The sequence below is a fragment of the Saprolegnia diclina genome, assembly GCF_000281045.1.
Source record: "Saprolegnia diclina VS20 unplaced genomic scaffold supercont1.10, whole genome shotgun sequence".
Taxonomy (NCBI): domain Eukaryota; phylum Oomycota; class Saprolegniomycetes; order Saprolegniales; family Saprolegniaceae; genus Saprolegnia; species Saprolegnia diclina.
The window spans coordinates 836,949-852,008 of NW_008246077.1; the positions used below are offsets into that span (position 1 = coordinate 836,949).

General features: G+C 60.2%; 7 protein-coding genes across 7 annotated transcripts; 3 read left to right on the plus strand and 4 right to left on the minus strand.

Moving 5' to 3' along the window:
• Window positions 1-2: 2 nt before the first annotated feature.
• Window positions 3-5,697, minus strand: SDRG_04310 (hypothetical protein; the record flags this gene model as incomplete). The annotated part of the gene is made up of 14 exons (XM_008609979.1): window positions 5,540-5,697; window positions 4,684-5,487; window positions 4,251-4,634; window positions 3,888-4,161; window positions 3,641-3,833; window positions 3,312-3,592; window positions 2,284-3,249; window positions 2,140-2,230; window positions 1,448-2,095; window positions 1,348-1,402; window positions 1,002-1,299; window positions 468-954; window positions 117-424; window positions 3-15 (listed from the first exon to the last, which is right to left on the minus strand). Exons 1-14 carry the CDS (start codon window positions 5,640-5,642, stop codon window positions 3-5), a joined length of 4,905 nt encoding a protein of 1,634 aa, XP_008608201.1. The 5' UTR covers window positions 5,643-5,697.
• Window positions 5,698-6,197: 500 nt separating this feature from the next.
• On the plus strand, window positions 6,198-7,360 carry SDRG_04311 (hypothetical protein). The gene is made up of 5 exons (XM_008609980.1): window positions 6,198-6,388; window positions 6,439-6,707; window positions 6,766-6,829; window positions 6,882-6,979; window positions 7,029-7,360. The coding sequence occupies exons 1-5, from the start codon at window positions 6,240-6,242 to the stop codon at window positions 7,274-7,276; spliced, it is 828 nt and encodes a 275-aa protein (XP_008608202.1). The 5' UTR covers window positions 6,198-6,239; the 3' UTR covers window positions 7,277-7,360.
• Window positions 7,323-8,003, minus strand: SDRG_04312 (hypothetical protein; the record flags this gene model as incomplete). The annotated part of the gene is made up of 1 exon (XM_008609981.1): window positions 7,323-8,003. One exon carries the CDS (start codon window positions 8,001-8,003, stop codon window positions 7,323-7,325), a length of 681 nt encoding a protein of 226 aa, XP_008608203.1.
• Window positions 8,004-8,060: 57 nt separating this feature from the next.
• Window positions 8,061-8,827, plus strand: SDRG_04313 (hypothetical protein). Its single transcript, XM_008609982.1, has one exon. The coding sequence runs from the start codon at window positions 8,105-8,107 to the stop codon at window positions 8,771-8,773; it is 669 nt and encodes a 222-aa protein (XP_008608204.1). The 5' UTR covers window positions 8,061-8,104; the 3' UTR covers window positions 8,774-8,827.
• Window positions 8,828-8,943: 116 nt separating this feature from the next.
• On the minus strand, window positions 8,944-9,565 carry SDRG_04314 (hypothetical protein). Its single transcript, XM_008609983.1, has one exon. It carries the CDS (start codon window positions 9,442-9,444, stop codon window positions 9,166-9,168), a length of 279 nt encoding a protein of 92 aa, XP_008608205.1. The 5' UTR covers window positions 9,445-9,565; the 3' UTR covers window positions 8,944-9,165.
• Window positions 9,566-11,719: 2,154 nt separating this feature from the next.
• Window positions 11,720-14,409, plus strand: SDRG_04315 (hypothetical protein). Its single transcript, XM_008609984.1, has one exon. The coding sequence runs from the start codon at window positions 11,826-11,828 to the stop codon at window positions 14,214-14,216; it is 2,391 nt and encodes a 796-aa protein (XP_008608206.1). The 5' UTR covers window positions 11,720-11,825; the 3' UTR covers window positions 14,217-14,409.
• Window positions 14,410-14,637: 228 nt separating this feature from the next.
• Window positions 14,638-15,038, minus strand: SDRG_04316 (hypothetical protein; the record flags this gene model as incomplete). Its single annotated transcript, XM_008609985.1, has 1 exon — window positions 14,638-15,038. The coding sequence occupies one exon, from the start codon at window positions 15,036-15,038 to the stop codon at window positions 14,691-14,693; it is 348 nt and encodes a 115-aa protein (XP_008608207.1). The 3' UTR covers window positions 14,638-14,690.
• Window positions 15,039-15,060: the final 22 nt, after the last annotated feature.

Here is a 15,060-nt window from a genome sequence, read left to right on the forward strand (position 1 = left end):
CATTACCGCTCGTGCCTGCAGACCCGCTTGGCGCAGACGTGTACGAGCCACCGGTACAGTAGAAGCCCGCGTCACAGGGACCACTTGGGTTTGTGAGCGCCGTTCCGTCGCAGTACATGCCGGGGAGGCACGTGAAACAGTTTTCCATCATCTTGAGACCCGTTGCGTTGCCGTAGGTGCCCAGTGGACACGGCTCGGGATTCGATGTCCCCGTGATGCAGTAGTAGCCGCGCGGACAATCGATGGGCACTGTGGAAGCGATGGTGCAGTACTTGCCTGCTGGGCATACGGCGCAGTCGTCTTGCGAGCGACCTTGGGTTCGGTTCAGGTAATAGCGCGGTGGGCAGGCGACTTGCGTGTTGGACGTTGACATGGAAGGACAATAGTAGCCAGGCGAGCACTCGCCGGTTGGTACCACCGACGCCTATGCAGCACGTGAGGTACCCGTGCACGGGCAGAGAGCCTACTGGCAGGCTGAAGTAACCCGCTGGTGTCGGAATGCAATCGGCGAGGGCGTCTTGGCCAGTGACGTTGTTGAATGTACCCGCGGGGCAATACACGGGTGTTGGGGTCGCCATGGGGCAGTAGTAACCCTGTGGACACGCATTTGTCACAAGCGTGGGCTCGTAACTCATGCTTCCAGGGCAGTACGTGCCATTATAACATCGACCAAAGAGGGACCCGCGGAGGCTCCACGTCCCTGCCGACGTCGGCAAGAGCTCCATCGCCGTCGTGTTGCTGCCGCAAAAGTAGCCTGCCGGGCAAGCTTGGCACGTGAACGATGCCATTGGCGATGACTTGCCGACACCACACGGCAGCGGTGTGACGCTACCCAGGGGACAGTAGAACCCCGACGGACACGTGGTGCACATCGGAAACGCCCCTGGTCCTGGCGCTGCCGTATTGGTCACCGACGTGTACGAGCCGGGAGGACACTGCACAGGCGTGATGGACCTACATCGGACCATCGCATCAACTTTCACTTGGATACAACAACCAACCCGGTCGGGCAGTAGGCGCCTGGTGGACACGCAGTGCATTGCGTCGGGTCGGTCAAGTTGGTCAGCGCCGTGTACGTGCCGCTAGGGCACGGGTACGCGGTCGGCAACGCCGTGCCAATCGGGCAGTAGTGTCCTTGACCACACGGGCCATCAATGACCGAGTTGCCACCGGCGCAGTAGGACCCCGGTGGGCAAATCGTGCACTCGCTCGCGGCCGCAAGACTGCCAAGGCTGCTCCAGTACCCCGGTGGACACGGAAACTGTTTAGGAAACGCAGTGCCATTCGGGCAAAAGAAGCCTACAAACACGCATTCGAAGAATCCCCACAAGTGCTAGCACGTCATACCAGCAGCACACGGCAGCATCTGGAGCATGTTGTTGCCCGTGCCACTCAAACACGCCTACAACCATCGCAAATGAGCAACGAAACAACACGACGATCGTACATAGCGCTCGGGACAGATAGTACAGTCAGTGACACGCACAAGCGAGATCGCGTCCGTGTACGTGCCGGCGGCGCACGGATACGATATCGCCGAGACCGTTCCGACGGGGCAGTAGTGCCCCGGGGCACACGGATCGGTGACAGCGATTTGACCGACATGAGGGCACGACATGCCTTGCGGGCATAGGAGACACTCGTACAGTCCAGATGCACTTGTTGAGGGGTTGTAGCGGCCGGCGGGGCACGGCGTCGGGCTCACGGAGCCTTGCGGGCAATAGTTGCCTACCGTGCACGGGACGCACTGCGACCCCGAGACGATGCCCGTGTTGTTGCCGCCAAACGTCCCCGCGGGGCAGAGGTATTGCGTTGCGCTTTGCGTTCCTGCCGGGCAATATGACCCGGACGGACAAACCACTGGTAGTGGGCTGCCTGCGGGGCAGTAGGACCCAGCGGGGCAGTTGACGCAGGCCATGCTAGAACCTGCATTCGGGTTGGGGTTGTACTGTCCAGCGGGGCACGGAAACGCAGAGCTATACGGCGTGCCAACGGGGCAGTAAAAACCTGGAGGACACGGGACCATAGACACCGCGGTGCTTCCGCTTCCGCAAGCGAACCCCTGCGGACATGGCGCGCAGGCTTGGTTGACGCTCTACGCCACTCTCGCACACCGTCGAATAACGTCGATCGCAGTACCTCGCCGGCCGTGGTGTTGCCATACGTGCCTGGCGGGCACATGAAGAACGTTGTCGGTGGATTGCAATAGCCCCCCGCCGGACACGCATCGCTACAGACGTAAACGAGTATTCAGCGTCATCAAGTACAACCAATAGGGCATACGCCGGAGGGGTCGGTGATGTCGATGCCAGGCTGCAGCGGTAGCCAGGGTTGCACTCCAAGCAGTTCAAGATCGTGCCGGGGCTCCAATACCCAATGGGGCATGGCTGCGGCGGCTGGTCCGGGTGCGGGCACTCGTATCCTGGCATGCAAGGCGAGCACGTTGTCCAGCCCGCGAGCGAGTAGTACCCCGGTGCGCACGGCTGGGGCGTGGTTGTGAGGTTGCTGCAGCTGTACCCTGCTGGGCACGACGTACACGTCCCCTGGCCCGTTAGCGAGTAGAGACCGAGACCGCAGGGTGTAATACTCCAGTTGCTCACCGACGGACAGAGAAACCCGGCGGGACATGGCGTGCAGCTGGCTTGGCCACCACCAGAGAACGTCCCAAACGCACACGCCGTCTTTGCACTCGACGTCGGATCCGCACAAGCAAAGCCCGCGGGACATGGTAGACATGTCGTTTGGCCGCCGATGCTATAGTAGCCGGGCGAGCACGGAAGCTGAATACTCGAGTCGGTCGACGGGCATGCAAACCCCGCAGGGCACTTGGTGCAAGCTGTCGCACCCCCGGTGGAGAAGTACCCTGCTGTGCACGGAGCATTGTTGGTGCCATCGACAGCGGGACACTGATATCCGCTTGGGCACTCGGTGCAGTTGGCACTTGCGAGGCCAACAGAGAACGTTCCTGGGGCGCACGCGAGCGCGACCGACTGGTTGGTGTACGGACAGTACTTGCCGACGGGGCACGATGTACATGACGTGGCACCAGCGATCGAGTACGTTCCTTGCGCGCACGGCAGCGGCAAAAGCGAGGTCGTTGTCGGGCACATGGTGCCCGCCGAGCACAAGGTGCAGCTGGTCTGACTCCCACCACTAAAGGTACCAGCAATGCACGCAATGGGGGCCGCCGACAATGTAGGACATTGCATGCCAGCGGGGCACGGGGTGCACGCTGTACTTGCTGCAAGACTAGAGCAACACGTGGTATAGGACATTGTGTGATAGGAGATTGTGGCGGCGTTGATTCACACCTGTAGGTGCCCGGGGTACAAGGCACAGGTGGCATCGACGTCGTAGCGCAGTACGACCCCGCGGGACACACGGTGCAGTTGGCGCTGTTAGCGTTCGAGTAGTACCCCGTGCTACACGGTTGCGGCACGAGGGTAGGGACCGGGCACATAAAACCGGGGCTGCACGACGAGCAAGACACTTGGCCCGCCGCGGCGTACGTTCCCAGCGTACATGGCACTGGTGGAAGCAACATTGACGCACACGCCGCACCGGCGGGGCATGTAATGCAGCTCGTGTTCCCCTAGTCCAACAGCATCAGCTCTGTTCAGATCGGCGATGCCAAAAGTACCGGAAGACTATAGCTGCCACTGGGACAACCTTGAAGCGTATTTCCCGCGCACGTATACCCCGCGGGGCACACCGAGCACGTGCCGTTGCCTGCCAAGCTAAAGTAACCTGTCGCGCACGGCACGGGGGCCGCCGTTGTCAACGCGCACGAGAAACCTGCGGGGCACGGTGTGCACGCGAGGGACCCTTGGAGCCTATGGAAAGCAGTTTGGTGTTAGCCCTCAATTTAGATAAGGCTTTGTATGTACGCGTAAGTCCCGATCGGGCATGGCAGTGGCAGCGCGTTTGTACTGACACAGCTTGAGCCAGCAGGACATATGGTGCAGGTAAGTGCTAAAGCGAGCGAGTACGTTCCGCTGCCGCAGACAATGGGCGCAGCCGCCGCGACAGGACATGCTTGGCCAGCCAAGCACGGCGTACACGACGCTGCCCCTCCGGTCGCGTATGTGCCCGAGGCGCAGGCAACTGGTGCGTGCGTCGGGTCGGCGCAAAATTGGCCCGCCGGACAGGGATTGCACACGGCTACTCCCTACCACAACATGACAATCAAGCACTGGCTACATCAAATGCCTGTTGATCCAATACCGCCAAGCTGAAAGTCCCGAGGGTACAGGGCGTCGGTGAGGCGGACGTCGTCGCGCAGCTCGAGCCAGCAGGACATGCTGCGCAGGTCGCAGCGCCACCAATGCTAAACGAGCCAACGGCGCACGGCGTCGGGCTTTGGGCTGAGTTCGCACAGGAGAAGCCCGCGGGGCACGAAGTACAGGCGGTCGATCCGGGCGTGAGCGCTGTCGAGCCGCTCGGACAGGCCGTGCACGTCGACGCGGTCGTGGCGAGCGCAATCGACGAAAACGTACCAATGGGACATGCTGTCGGCGGTGCACACCCGCCCGTGCAGTACGCGCCAGGATAGCACGCCGTGCAGACGTCGTTGGACGCGTTAAAGGCCGACGCGTAAAACCCTGCAGAGCATTGTCCAAGGCAGTTGACGGCAGCTACAAACACATTTACATATACGATTCCGGAAAAGCCGGTGCGACGTACCCGAATAGATGGGCAGGGACGACATGGCCGTGGACTCCAAGAGGTACCCTTCGCTTGTCGCGGTGCTCACAACGCCGGGGCTCGCGACGATGCCATCTGTCGGAGGGTTGAGCAAGCTACTGAGCCAGAACGCGACCGTGGAGCCGCTCGGGATCGTGCTGCCGTCGCCACGGCGCTGGATCTTGAGCACACTGGACGCATGCGTCATCGAGTAGTTGCCATTTTGGCTGAGCATGTGCAGCGCCGTGTTGGTACTCAGTTGGTACGATGGGTTCAACGACACGACCACCTCTCCGTTGGATGGAATATCGACTGCAGTCGAAAAAACAACCATGAGACCGGCGTCTTGGCCGGCGCGAAGCGACTGCACACCGAGGTACCCGAGGCTCAATGGCGCCGACTGCAAAACGCTGCCAAGGGTGCTCGTGACAGTGACTTGTTGGCTCTGGTTATCGAGCAGCGTGACGGTGTATGTGTCTTGGACGCCCGTGGACGGAGGGACTTGGATGTTGAGTAGCGTAATGGTGACCTCTGTTCCTGCAGCGATCGCGGCCGTGTTGCCGACAACAAAGTCCAGCGTCGTGCTGCTGGGCCGAAGGACTTTGGCGCCAGTTGTGTCATGGCTCGTAATCGCGAGCAACGGTGGCGACGGGGCAATGTTCACATAGGCGTACGGCGGCGGCAGTTGGAGCGCGAGCGTCGCGTTCACAGGTATCGGCTGCGTGAACGCAAACACGATCGAGAGGTTCGTCGTTCGGCCCACGACGACGCTGGTCGACGTAACGACTGGCGTCGCACTTGCATCTACGCAGGGTGATGGGGTGATGGTCTCTGCCTCGACGAGGCGCCATCGTACCGAGGCGTCGCGACGATGGGGTCGGACCGAAGGAGAACCAGGACGCCTGGATTCCAGCGTAGAGCGTAGCAAAGAGCAGGCAGAGGAGGTCGAGACGACGCATGCTGCTGCGGTTGATGGAGGACGAGCGGACTTGGGCTGCTTGTCGATGACCTTTGTTCGAGAATCGGATAGAGATCCCTCTAAGATACACGTCCGGATACGAGCAACGCCAGACCAGATTAGGGCTATTCGCACGCAATAATAGGCGCGTCCAGACGGACGCTGCGCCGCCATCGCGACGCCAAACCCTGAAATCCACCAACGCCATGCGGGCCCAGTGCTCTCAGAGGAACACCAATTTTCTGCGCTGTACAAGCCTGCTGTGGTTATACCTCGTACTACCCAGCGATTATCGTCCGGTTTCCGGTATGTTATCTTCTGGATCGCTGTTCCACAGAACGCCTACTAGCCAAACGCATCGTCGACTCGTACGTGGATCTTGGTTCACACAAGGTATACATGGATGCGGCTCAAGCACGGACTGAGCCCAAGGAACGCAAAAGGCTGGCAGCACGAAGCGTTGAAGCCCTTTCTAGTTGGGTGGTTTTAGCGTCTATTTTCCGGAAAAGCCTCTGAAAAGACATGGTATTACTGCTAACGGGTTTCCGAGTTTGTCTGTGGACAACAGTCAGCAACAGCGCCGGAAGCAACCAGCAGCATGGGCGACCTCATCCTCGACCCGAGCATTCGCGACTGGGTCATCGTGCCCATGATCGTCCTCTTCGTGTGCTCGGCCATGATGCGCAACTACGTCTCGGTCCTCCTCAAGACGGACGAAGCTGGCGAGCTCGAGGAGCTCCGCAAGATGTAAGCTGCATGCTACGTGGCACGTATCGCTCATCATCGTAACGTGGTAGCAACACGGTCAAGCGCGCGGCCATGCTTCGCATGAACTGCCAGTACATCACGCGCAGCGCCTTCTCGATGCGCAAGTTCTACTTTACGGCCTCGGAGAAGAACGACGGCGTCCAAGGCGCGCTGCGCGAAAAAGTCAAGAACGATGCGATGAACCAAATGATGAACCCCAACAGCATGATGAAGATGATGAAGGGCAACATGACGTTCATGGTCTCCAACTTTGTTATGATGGGCCTCATGGGCTACTTCTTTGGCGGCTTTGTCCTCGGTACGCTCATCAATCCTACCTTGTGGATGAAAAGCTCAGCATCGTCAACACTGTCTAGTCAAGGTCCCCTTCTCGCTCACGCAGCGCTTCAAGGCCATGTTGCAGCGTGGCATTGAAATGACGTACGCCTTCTTGACGCCTGCTCGTCCTTGGATACTGATTTGATGCGTCTAGGACCTTGGACGTCTCGTATGTCTCGTCGGTCTCACTCTACTTTCTCATCATGTTTGGCATGAGCGGCTTCATGTCGCTCATTCTCGGCAGCGGCAGCAGTATGTCCATCCCCTGCGACCACCGCGTATACTCATGGTCGTCGTGTAGTGAACGACGACGCCCGTGCGATGCAGATGCAAATGGGCATGGGAGCCGGCGCCGGCCCGGGCTTTGACGCGCCCCGTGTCTACAAGCAAGAGCGCGTCAACCTTCGCTTGCACGCCCACGAGTATGCGCTCGAGCACGCCGAGAAGAAGCTCCTCGGCGACGACATCCCCAAGAAAGTCGAGGCGCCAGTGCCCGTCGTCGTTTCGGACGCCGCGGTCTCCAAGCGCCGCCGCCAGCGCCAGCCGTAGACGCAGATTTGCATGCGCATACTAGAAGTCGTTCTCTCTAAGTGTATTACAGCTTGTACGGTTCCTTGACCTTATCGAGCATCGCGTCCAGCGTGTGCGTGTTGCCCGCCGCATTTTCCGCTAGGATCTGGTGCAGCTTGGGCTTCCACTCGCGCACGCGCGTGTTGATAAACCAGTTGTTGACTTGCTCGATCGTAATGCCGCCTTGGGCGCTCAGCACCTCCTTCTCCTCGTCCGTCGGGTACGGGTGGTGAAAATGCGCGTCAAACCACGTCCGGAGCACGCGCTTGGCGACCTTGGAGAGGTTGGTGCGCTTCTTGGCGGCCTTGTGCGTCGGTGGCGACGCCTCCAGCGCCTGGTCGAGGGCCGCCGTGTACCGGTCGCAGAGGTCGCGCGTCGTACCCGACGGGGTTGCCAGCACCATCTTGAGCTCTTCGAGGCACTTGGTGGCGCGGGCATCTTTTGTGGACGAGGCACGAAGGAGGTCCGTCATATGTGGCGCAAAGAGCGGCGCCATGGCTGCCCACACCGGGTCGCCAGCGAGGTGCGTCAGCGTGGAAGCAATGTCGTCTGTGATGGACGTCGTCGGTCCGAGCAGCGTGTCCGCGGTCGCGTCCTCGTAGTCGCGGCTACCGTCCGACCCAAAGCTCAACGCGTCGGCCGCGGCCGTGAGCGGACTGTCCGGTGCGGACGGCGGCGCTGGCGGGCGGTGGTTGGGCAGCGTCATGCAAGTTGCTCACTGAAGACGTGGCAGCGTGCGCGTGATACAGCACGTTGGCAAATAAAAAGGCCGAGATACGAGCGTTGGAGAAAAGAGGCAGTTGAGCGATGACGTTGCCCAACGTGAGTGCATACACGCCTCGTCCGAGTGCCAGCCGCGCCGCCGCCTCGCCACTCCCGGTCCTTGCGCCGTCACCCGCTGCCATCCTCGCGCTCGTGCGGGACCATCCGCTCTATGGGCTCCTCCAGCGGGTCTTTGTGTTGCTCGAGACTCCGCCCGAGGCAGCGACGGCGCAACCAAGCTTGCCCTCCAAGCGCGAGCTCGCCAAGCTCATTGCGCAGGCGCAGGCGCCAACCCATGCGATTGTGACACCGACACTCCTCGTGTTTTTGACGCTGCAGCTGCGGATGCTCCGATACTTTGAGGTGGTGTTGCAGGCGCGGGGGCGGCGGTTCTCGTCGTCGGCCGACTCGAGTCCCACGCACAAGGCGAGCGACGACGACGACGCAACGATGCTTGAGGACGAGAAGAAGCTCAAGCGCGCGCGCCTCACGCGCCGCTCGAACGAGTTTATGACCGCGTGGTTCCTTGCGCACAAGGGCAACCCGTACCCGTCGGCGAAGGAGCGCAACGAGATTGCGAGTACGACGCAGCTCAGCGAACTCCAAGTGCGCAACTGGTTTGCCAACATGCGCAAGCGTCATTGGAAGCCGCAGAATTCGGACAAGAAGCCCCGCTGCCTCCTTGACCTTGTCCTGCGTCGGTCGAGTCCGTGATGCTTTGTGTTGGAGAGCGCATTGAGCAATAAACGACGGTTCCTGCAGTGCTTCTTCTAGCTTGCTCGTCATGATGCAAGGTCGTCGGATCTGGTTGCGTGGCATGCCAGCCCAGGCCGCACTACGAGCAACGCATTCGCCTGCGCCACAATGGTACAGCGTGGTCGAGCCATATGGTGTGTCATCGGCCAGCTCGTGGAGGAATACTTGGAGCGTATCACGGTGTTCAAGGTCGTATTCGCCGCCGTGCAGTGAACGTCGTTTACGCCCCAGAGTCACTGCTGCATGTTCGCATCGCCAGCATCGTCAGGGTATGAGGGCGCGTAGACGTGTACAGACAGCAACCCAGATGTGGTCTTTGGGTCGAATTAAATCTAGGGCACCACACAAGTCTATTCGTCGTCCAACGACGGGCGTTCGCCAATCTCGTTCTTGATGTACTTGTACTTGGAGCTCGGGCGGAGGTTGGCAGCGGCCGCGATCGAGCCGTGCGCCGGCGCCTGCTTGATGCCGAGGGACTCTTCCTTGAACTCCGGCGTGAGGCCGGGCCACGCGCACCAGGCGACGATGGCGCCGAGGGGGGCGGCCCACGTGGCAAGCGGCGCGACGATGCGGCCCACGTGGCGGAGCTCGACCTGGAGGTTCGCGGGGTTGGCAAGAGCGCGGTTCATTTTCAGAGTCAAATCCGAGATTGACTGCTCGCCACCACGAACGTCGCCCCGAAAGCTGCCTTCTGATTGGCTCTCGGCCCCAGCGCCGAAGGCAAACGATGGCGCTCTTGGCCTCTCCCGCAGCACGATTTTTATTAGCTTGATGTTTGTATGCAATGCCCCTGTTTTTATGCACACGTGTTTTTGCACCGAGGCAATTAACCGGTTGCCGTCAACGGCAAGATGGAGGAGGTCTCGCGCCGGGCCCACGTCAGCTGCTGCAACAGCGACTACTGGATCGATACATACTCTGCATGAGGAAGCATATCTTGCAAAGCAAGAGCCGTGTAAAGGACCAACCGCTGACGCTGCACGGCGGAAGCACCGAGGTGAACTTCAATCGCCCACGACACGATGAAGCTGCAGGCAAGCATGCACCGCCTCACGCTCAACGGGCTCGAGAAGGAGTCTCTCAGCGAAAAGCCGTGAGGAGGAGTAATTGGGACCGCCTCGTCTTTGCGGTATGAGCGCAGGCGTACTCGTGGCAGCTAAAATGGACCCTGGCACACGGTGTGCAAGTGCGGTGAAAGAGCGTGCAACGCATTAGCTATGACCCGAAGAAGAGCCGCCATAGCCCACGAGCGACTGGCGGAAGGCGTACGCATGTCGAGTTAGCTTCGCTGCTAAAATAGTGGGTGTCAATGATGGTCGGCATGATGCCGGAACCTGGATGTCGTGGAGCGGAATCACGGAGTTTTGCGATTGTTGCAGAGATACTGTATGTCGCTGCGCGCAAAGTCGAAATGGCGATGAGGCGACGTCCGACCCTTGTAGCCACATCGTATGTAAAGCGCAATTGCCGCAGCATCAACATTGTGGCGCTTGAGCGTGCTAGGCATGTATCACGGGCTTCACTCTGCAAAGGGAGCCCTCGAACTGCTGCTATGGAGGAGCCGTTGAGTCGCGCTAAAACTTGGGAGATCCTCGTGTTCGGATTGGGCTTCCCTACACGAGATGGCCTTGTATCCCCAGTTTAACGACGTCCCTCGCGAGAGACTGGAAAGAACGACAAACAAGCTGCCGCATAGCAGCCAGGGTTGACCCTGGGGTTGACCCTTGAAGCGACGATTTCTTCAAACCCAAGGCATTTCGGGTAACTGGTCCAACTACGTCGCGAGCTCGGGAACAGCGAACAAATATAGTCTGTATGTACTGGCGATGCAAAGATGCTGGAAGTAAAGGAACTGGAGTCCTTGGGCACTTGAAGCGGCAAAATCATTGCGCACTGAGCTATCGAGTGTGGCATATACTTCAAGGGCGCCAAAAGTATAAGCCAGTCCCTCTGGACAAGCATACACGAGGGCATTTTGTTGTACTCATGAGGAAAGTATCACCCGAACGAGGAGCAGCAGGATTCAGTATGGTGCAGGGCGTGGAAAGGAGACACAAAGGGTGCTACTGCGTGCGCGCACGTGGCATGTGCGCTAAGAGATAGCTATCAGAACTGGGCAGCACAGATCATGACAGCTACGCTCAACCGTTGGCTCGGTCCAAACGTGCTGTCGGATCAGGGTAACACGAACGCAAGTTGCATCCCGCTTGGAGATGGACTCGTATGGACGGCGGCGACCAGGACAAAGGAAACGAAATGCAAGGCACTATGCTGCAATCAACAACGCAAAAAGCTTGGGAAGGGACCCGGACGTTGAGCCCAAACGCGCTCTGTGCGGCTCCAGGGGCAGATACATCCTGCAACTATGGTCCCGATAAGCTGTCCCGATACTCATGCAGCGCATGCGACGAAGTCATGTCTGTCCCATAAACATCGGTGCTGCCGTCAAAGCAAGCTTTAGGTCACAACGAGCAAGCAAACTGACATGTAATCCTACACGACCCACACGGATCACGTGGCTTACCGCTCGCCCTTTTAGGGCGTATCCTCGGGCGGCGTTGCTACCTCCTCCGCATTCACCCAGATAACTCGGCTAAAGTTGGGTCCGCTACAGTCTGTAGCCCGTTCGCTCCATGCATTTTCGATACAACAGGGTATGGCTGCGTGCACGGTCGTGCTTATCCCCAAGGCGACTGGGTGCTCGGTGGTTGCTTGCGCAACAGCGCGATCTTTTTGGCGGCATGTCTGCAGCGTTCCTGATTGGTGAGATCTTCCAACTTTGCGAATCCGCCAATCAGAACCATCGCAGGCGCAAGATCGGACTCGAGCCAATCAGCGGCTGCCAGCTTGTCAAGCGTCAACCGCCTTTCTAAACCGCGAGCGAGCGAATCACACGCGATCACACCGACGCGCACCAATCGGAAGCGCGCAATGCATGCGCTAGCACGCTTCGATTCGTGGAACCGTGCCCCGATGGTCCCACGCTGTAGAAGATCGCGCGAGCTTCAACATGGCACCACTGGCGCTGCATAAAGAGTTCATTCTGCCTTTTGCTTTCTCCCAAGCAATCCCCTCCGCCATCATGACGATCGCCGTTGACATCGATGCCGGTACCCTCGGCTTCCCTCGCATGGGCCCCAACCGCGAGCTCAAGTTTGCGCTTGAAAAGTACTGGCGCGGCGCCGTGACCGAGGACCAGATGCGCAAGGTCGCGTCGGACGTCGAGTCGGCCAACTGGCACGCGCAGGTCGAGCGCGGCATCCAGCGCATTGCCGTTGGCATGTTCTCGCTCTACGACCACGTCCTGGACTGGACCTTGTACCTCGGCTGCGAGCCGCAGCGCTTTGGCAAGCTCTCGCACGACACGGACCGCTACTTTGCGATGGCCCGTGGCCTCGACGGCATCCCGGCGCTCGACATGACCAAGTGGTTCGACTCCAACTACCACTACGAAGTGCCCGAGCTCAACGTGCACACGACGCCCAAGGCCAACTTCGGCAAGTACCTCGAGACGATCAAGCGCGCCCAGGCCACGCTCGGCAAGGACACGGCCGTGCCGGTCATCCTCGGCCCGCTCACGTACCTCGCGCTCGCCAAGTACGACGAAACGACGACGCTCGCGACGATCCTCCCCAAGATCCTCCCGCTCTACACACTTTTGATCAACCAGCTCGCGGCGCTCGGCGTCCCGGAGGTCCAGATCCATGAGCCGTCGCTTGTCGGCGCCCATGCGTCGGCGCTCTTCCCGCACCTCGTCACGGTCTACGGCGACAGCACGCACACGGGCGCGCTCACGCACCCGAACGTCAAGATCCACCTCGCCACGTACTTTGAGGCGATCGACGAAGATGTCTACAAGTGGTTCACGACGTCCAAGATCGCAGCGCTCTCGCTCGACTTTACGCGTGGCGACAACCTCGCGATCCTCCAGAAGTTTGGCTTCCCGTCCGGCAAGCGCCTCGGCGCCGGCATCGTCGATGGCCGTGGTGTGTGGAAGATCGCCCCCAAGACGATCACGCCGATCCTCACCTCGATCGTCGAGGTCGTCTCGCGCAGCCCGAACGCTGCGATCACGATCCAGCCGAGCTCGTCGCTCCAGCACGTGCCGTACACGACCAAGGCCGAAGTCGACTTCCAGGCCGGCTTGAACTCGCTCTACGGCGTGCTCAGCTTTGCGTACGAAAAGCTCGACGAAGTCAAGCTCATCGCCAACGTCGTCAAGAACGGCCAGCTCAACACGTCGTCGGCGTTCGAGGCCGCTACCGCCGCGTGGGCCACGTACTACAAGGAGCACCCGGCCAAGGCCGCGGTCCAGTCGCGCGTCAACGGCGTCACCGAGGCTGACCTCAAGCGTCCGTCGGACTTTGCGACGCGCCGCCCGCACCAGATGAAGTCGTGCCCGATCCTCCCGACGACGACGATCGGGTCGTTCCCGCAGACGGCGCAGATCCGCGGTCTCCGCCGCCAGCTCAAGCTCGGCAAGATCACGCAGACGGCGTACGAAGCTGAGATTGACGCGCAGATCGCGTACAACATTGGCGTCCAGGACGCGCTTGGCCTCGACATCCTCGTGCACGGTGAGCCCGAGCGCACGGACATGGTCGAGTTCTTCGCCGAGAAGCTCAACGGCTTTGCCTTCTCGCAGAACGGCTGGGTGCAGTCGTACGGCTCGCGCTGCGTGCGCCCGCCGGTCATTTACGCCGACCTCGAGCGCCCGTACGACATGACGGTGCGCGAGTTCAAGGTTGCGCAGGGCTTCTCGGCCTTCAAGCCCGTCAAGGGTATGCTCACGGGCCCCGTCACGATCCTCAACTGGTCGTTCCCGCGCCTTGACATTACGCGCAAGGAGCAGGCGTACCAGCTCGCGCTCTGCCTCCGCGATGAAGTCGCCGCCCTCGAGAAGGCCGGCTGCTCCATCATCCAGGTCGACGAACCCGCGCTCCGTGAAGGCATGCCGCTCAAGCTCGCCAAGAAGGACGCGTACTTGCGCTGGGCCGTCGACGCCTTCCGCCTCGCGACTGCGGTCGCCGCCAACCCGACGTCGATCCACACGCACATGTGCTACTGCGAGTTCAACGACTGCATGCCGTCGATCGACGAGATTGACGCTGACGTCAACTCGATCGAGAACGCGCGCAGCGGTGACGAGACCATCCGCGCCTTCAAGTCGATTGGGTACAAGAAGGACCTTGGCCCGGGTGTCTACGACATCCACTCGCCTGTCGTGCCGCCCAAGGAGGAGATCGTCGCCAAGCTCGAGTCGTTCCTCAAGCTCCTTCCTGCCAAGCAGCTCGTCGTCAACCCCGACTGCGGCCTCAAGACGCGCCGCTGGCCCGAGACCATCGCCGCGCTCAAGAACATGGTCGAGGCCACGTACCAAGTGCGTGCCTCGCTCCAGTAAACACCCTCGATAGCCAACACGATCACGCAAGTGAGACTGTGCTCGGACCCGTGTCGGTGCGAAAGCGTCCACACGGACAGTAGGCAACTGCGGTTCAACCAAGCGACTTTACCGTCCCTCGGTCGATCCGAGCACTTCGGCTATTTTGCGTGTTTTGTTGAAATATTAAATTCTAGTTTTGTTCATCTTTCCACCTTGTCTTGAGTCCGTAGCAATAGACAATCTCCATGCTCTACAACTAGAGCATTGCAAAGCGCATCGATGCAATAGCATACACGAGGCCTTCGAACTGCTGGCAAATCACGCTGTTGTCTTCAACTAGGGTTGGGGTCCGAGTTGCTGAAGTTGTTGGTTGACCCCGAAAGCCACAATGGCCAGGCTTTGCTGCTTCCTTTCGTACTAAGCACCGAGACGCCGAGATGGTCGATGGCAATCAATTACTAATAAAACAAAACTTAAATATGACCCAAAAGCTTATTGGCAAAGGTCTGCGGCGTCGCTGGCGAGCGCGTCGATCGCGAGGTCGACCTTGTGCAGCGTGATGAGGTCGTGCGTCGTGAGGTCGGCTTCAAAGTGCCAGAGCATCTCCAGCGTCTTGCGCACGCAATCGAGGCTCGAGGCGACGTTGGCTGGACCCTCGGCGACGCGGCCCGAGAGCGTCTCGAGACCGTCGAGGAGCTCGATCAGAAAGTCTTTGTCCAAGCCTGCGTCCAGCGTCTTGGTGAGCAGCGCAAAGACGGGCTGCAGGAGCGCGTGCCAGTCGTTGACGATCGCGGCCGCGGCGACGCGAGCTTCGAGCGCCTCCAGCTTGAGCTCGAGCATCTCGATCGCGAGCGTCGAGTGC

What these genes read in the sequence shown, in the direction of transcription:
- SDRG_04311 (XM_008609980.1), top strand. Translation starts at nt 6,240, where the DNA reads ATGGGCGACCTCATCCTCGACCCGAGCATTCGCGACTGGGTCATCGTG. An exon ending in CTCGAGGAGCTCCGCAAGAT is followed by an intron (nt 6,389 to 6,438) that starts GTAAGCTGCATG and finishes GTAACGTGGTAG; the next exon opens with CAACACGGTCAAGCGCGCGG. An exon ending in CTTTGGCGGCTTTGTCCTCG is followed by an intron (nt 6,708 to 6,765) that starts GTACGCTCATCA and finishes AACACTGTCTAG; the next exon opens with TCAAGGTCCCCTTCTCGCTC.
- SDRG_04313 (XM_008609982.1), top strand. Translation starts at nt 8,105, where the DNA reads ATGACGTTGCCCAACGTGAGTGCATACACGCCTCGTCCGAGTGCCAGC.
- SDRG_04314 (XM_008609983.1), bottom strand. Translation starts at nt 9,444, where the DNA reads ATGAACCGCGCTCTTGCCAACCCCGCGAACCTCCAGGTCGAGCTCCGC.
- SDRG_04315 (XM_008609984.1), top strand. Translation starts at nt 11,826, where the DNA reads ATGGCACCACTGGCGCTGCATAAAGAGTTCATTCTGCCTTTTGCTTTC.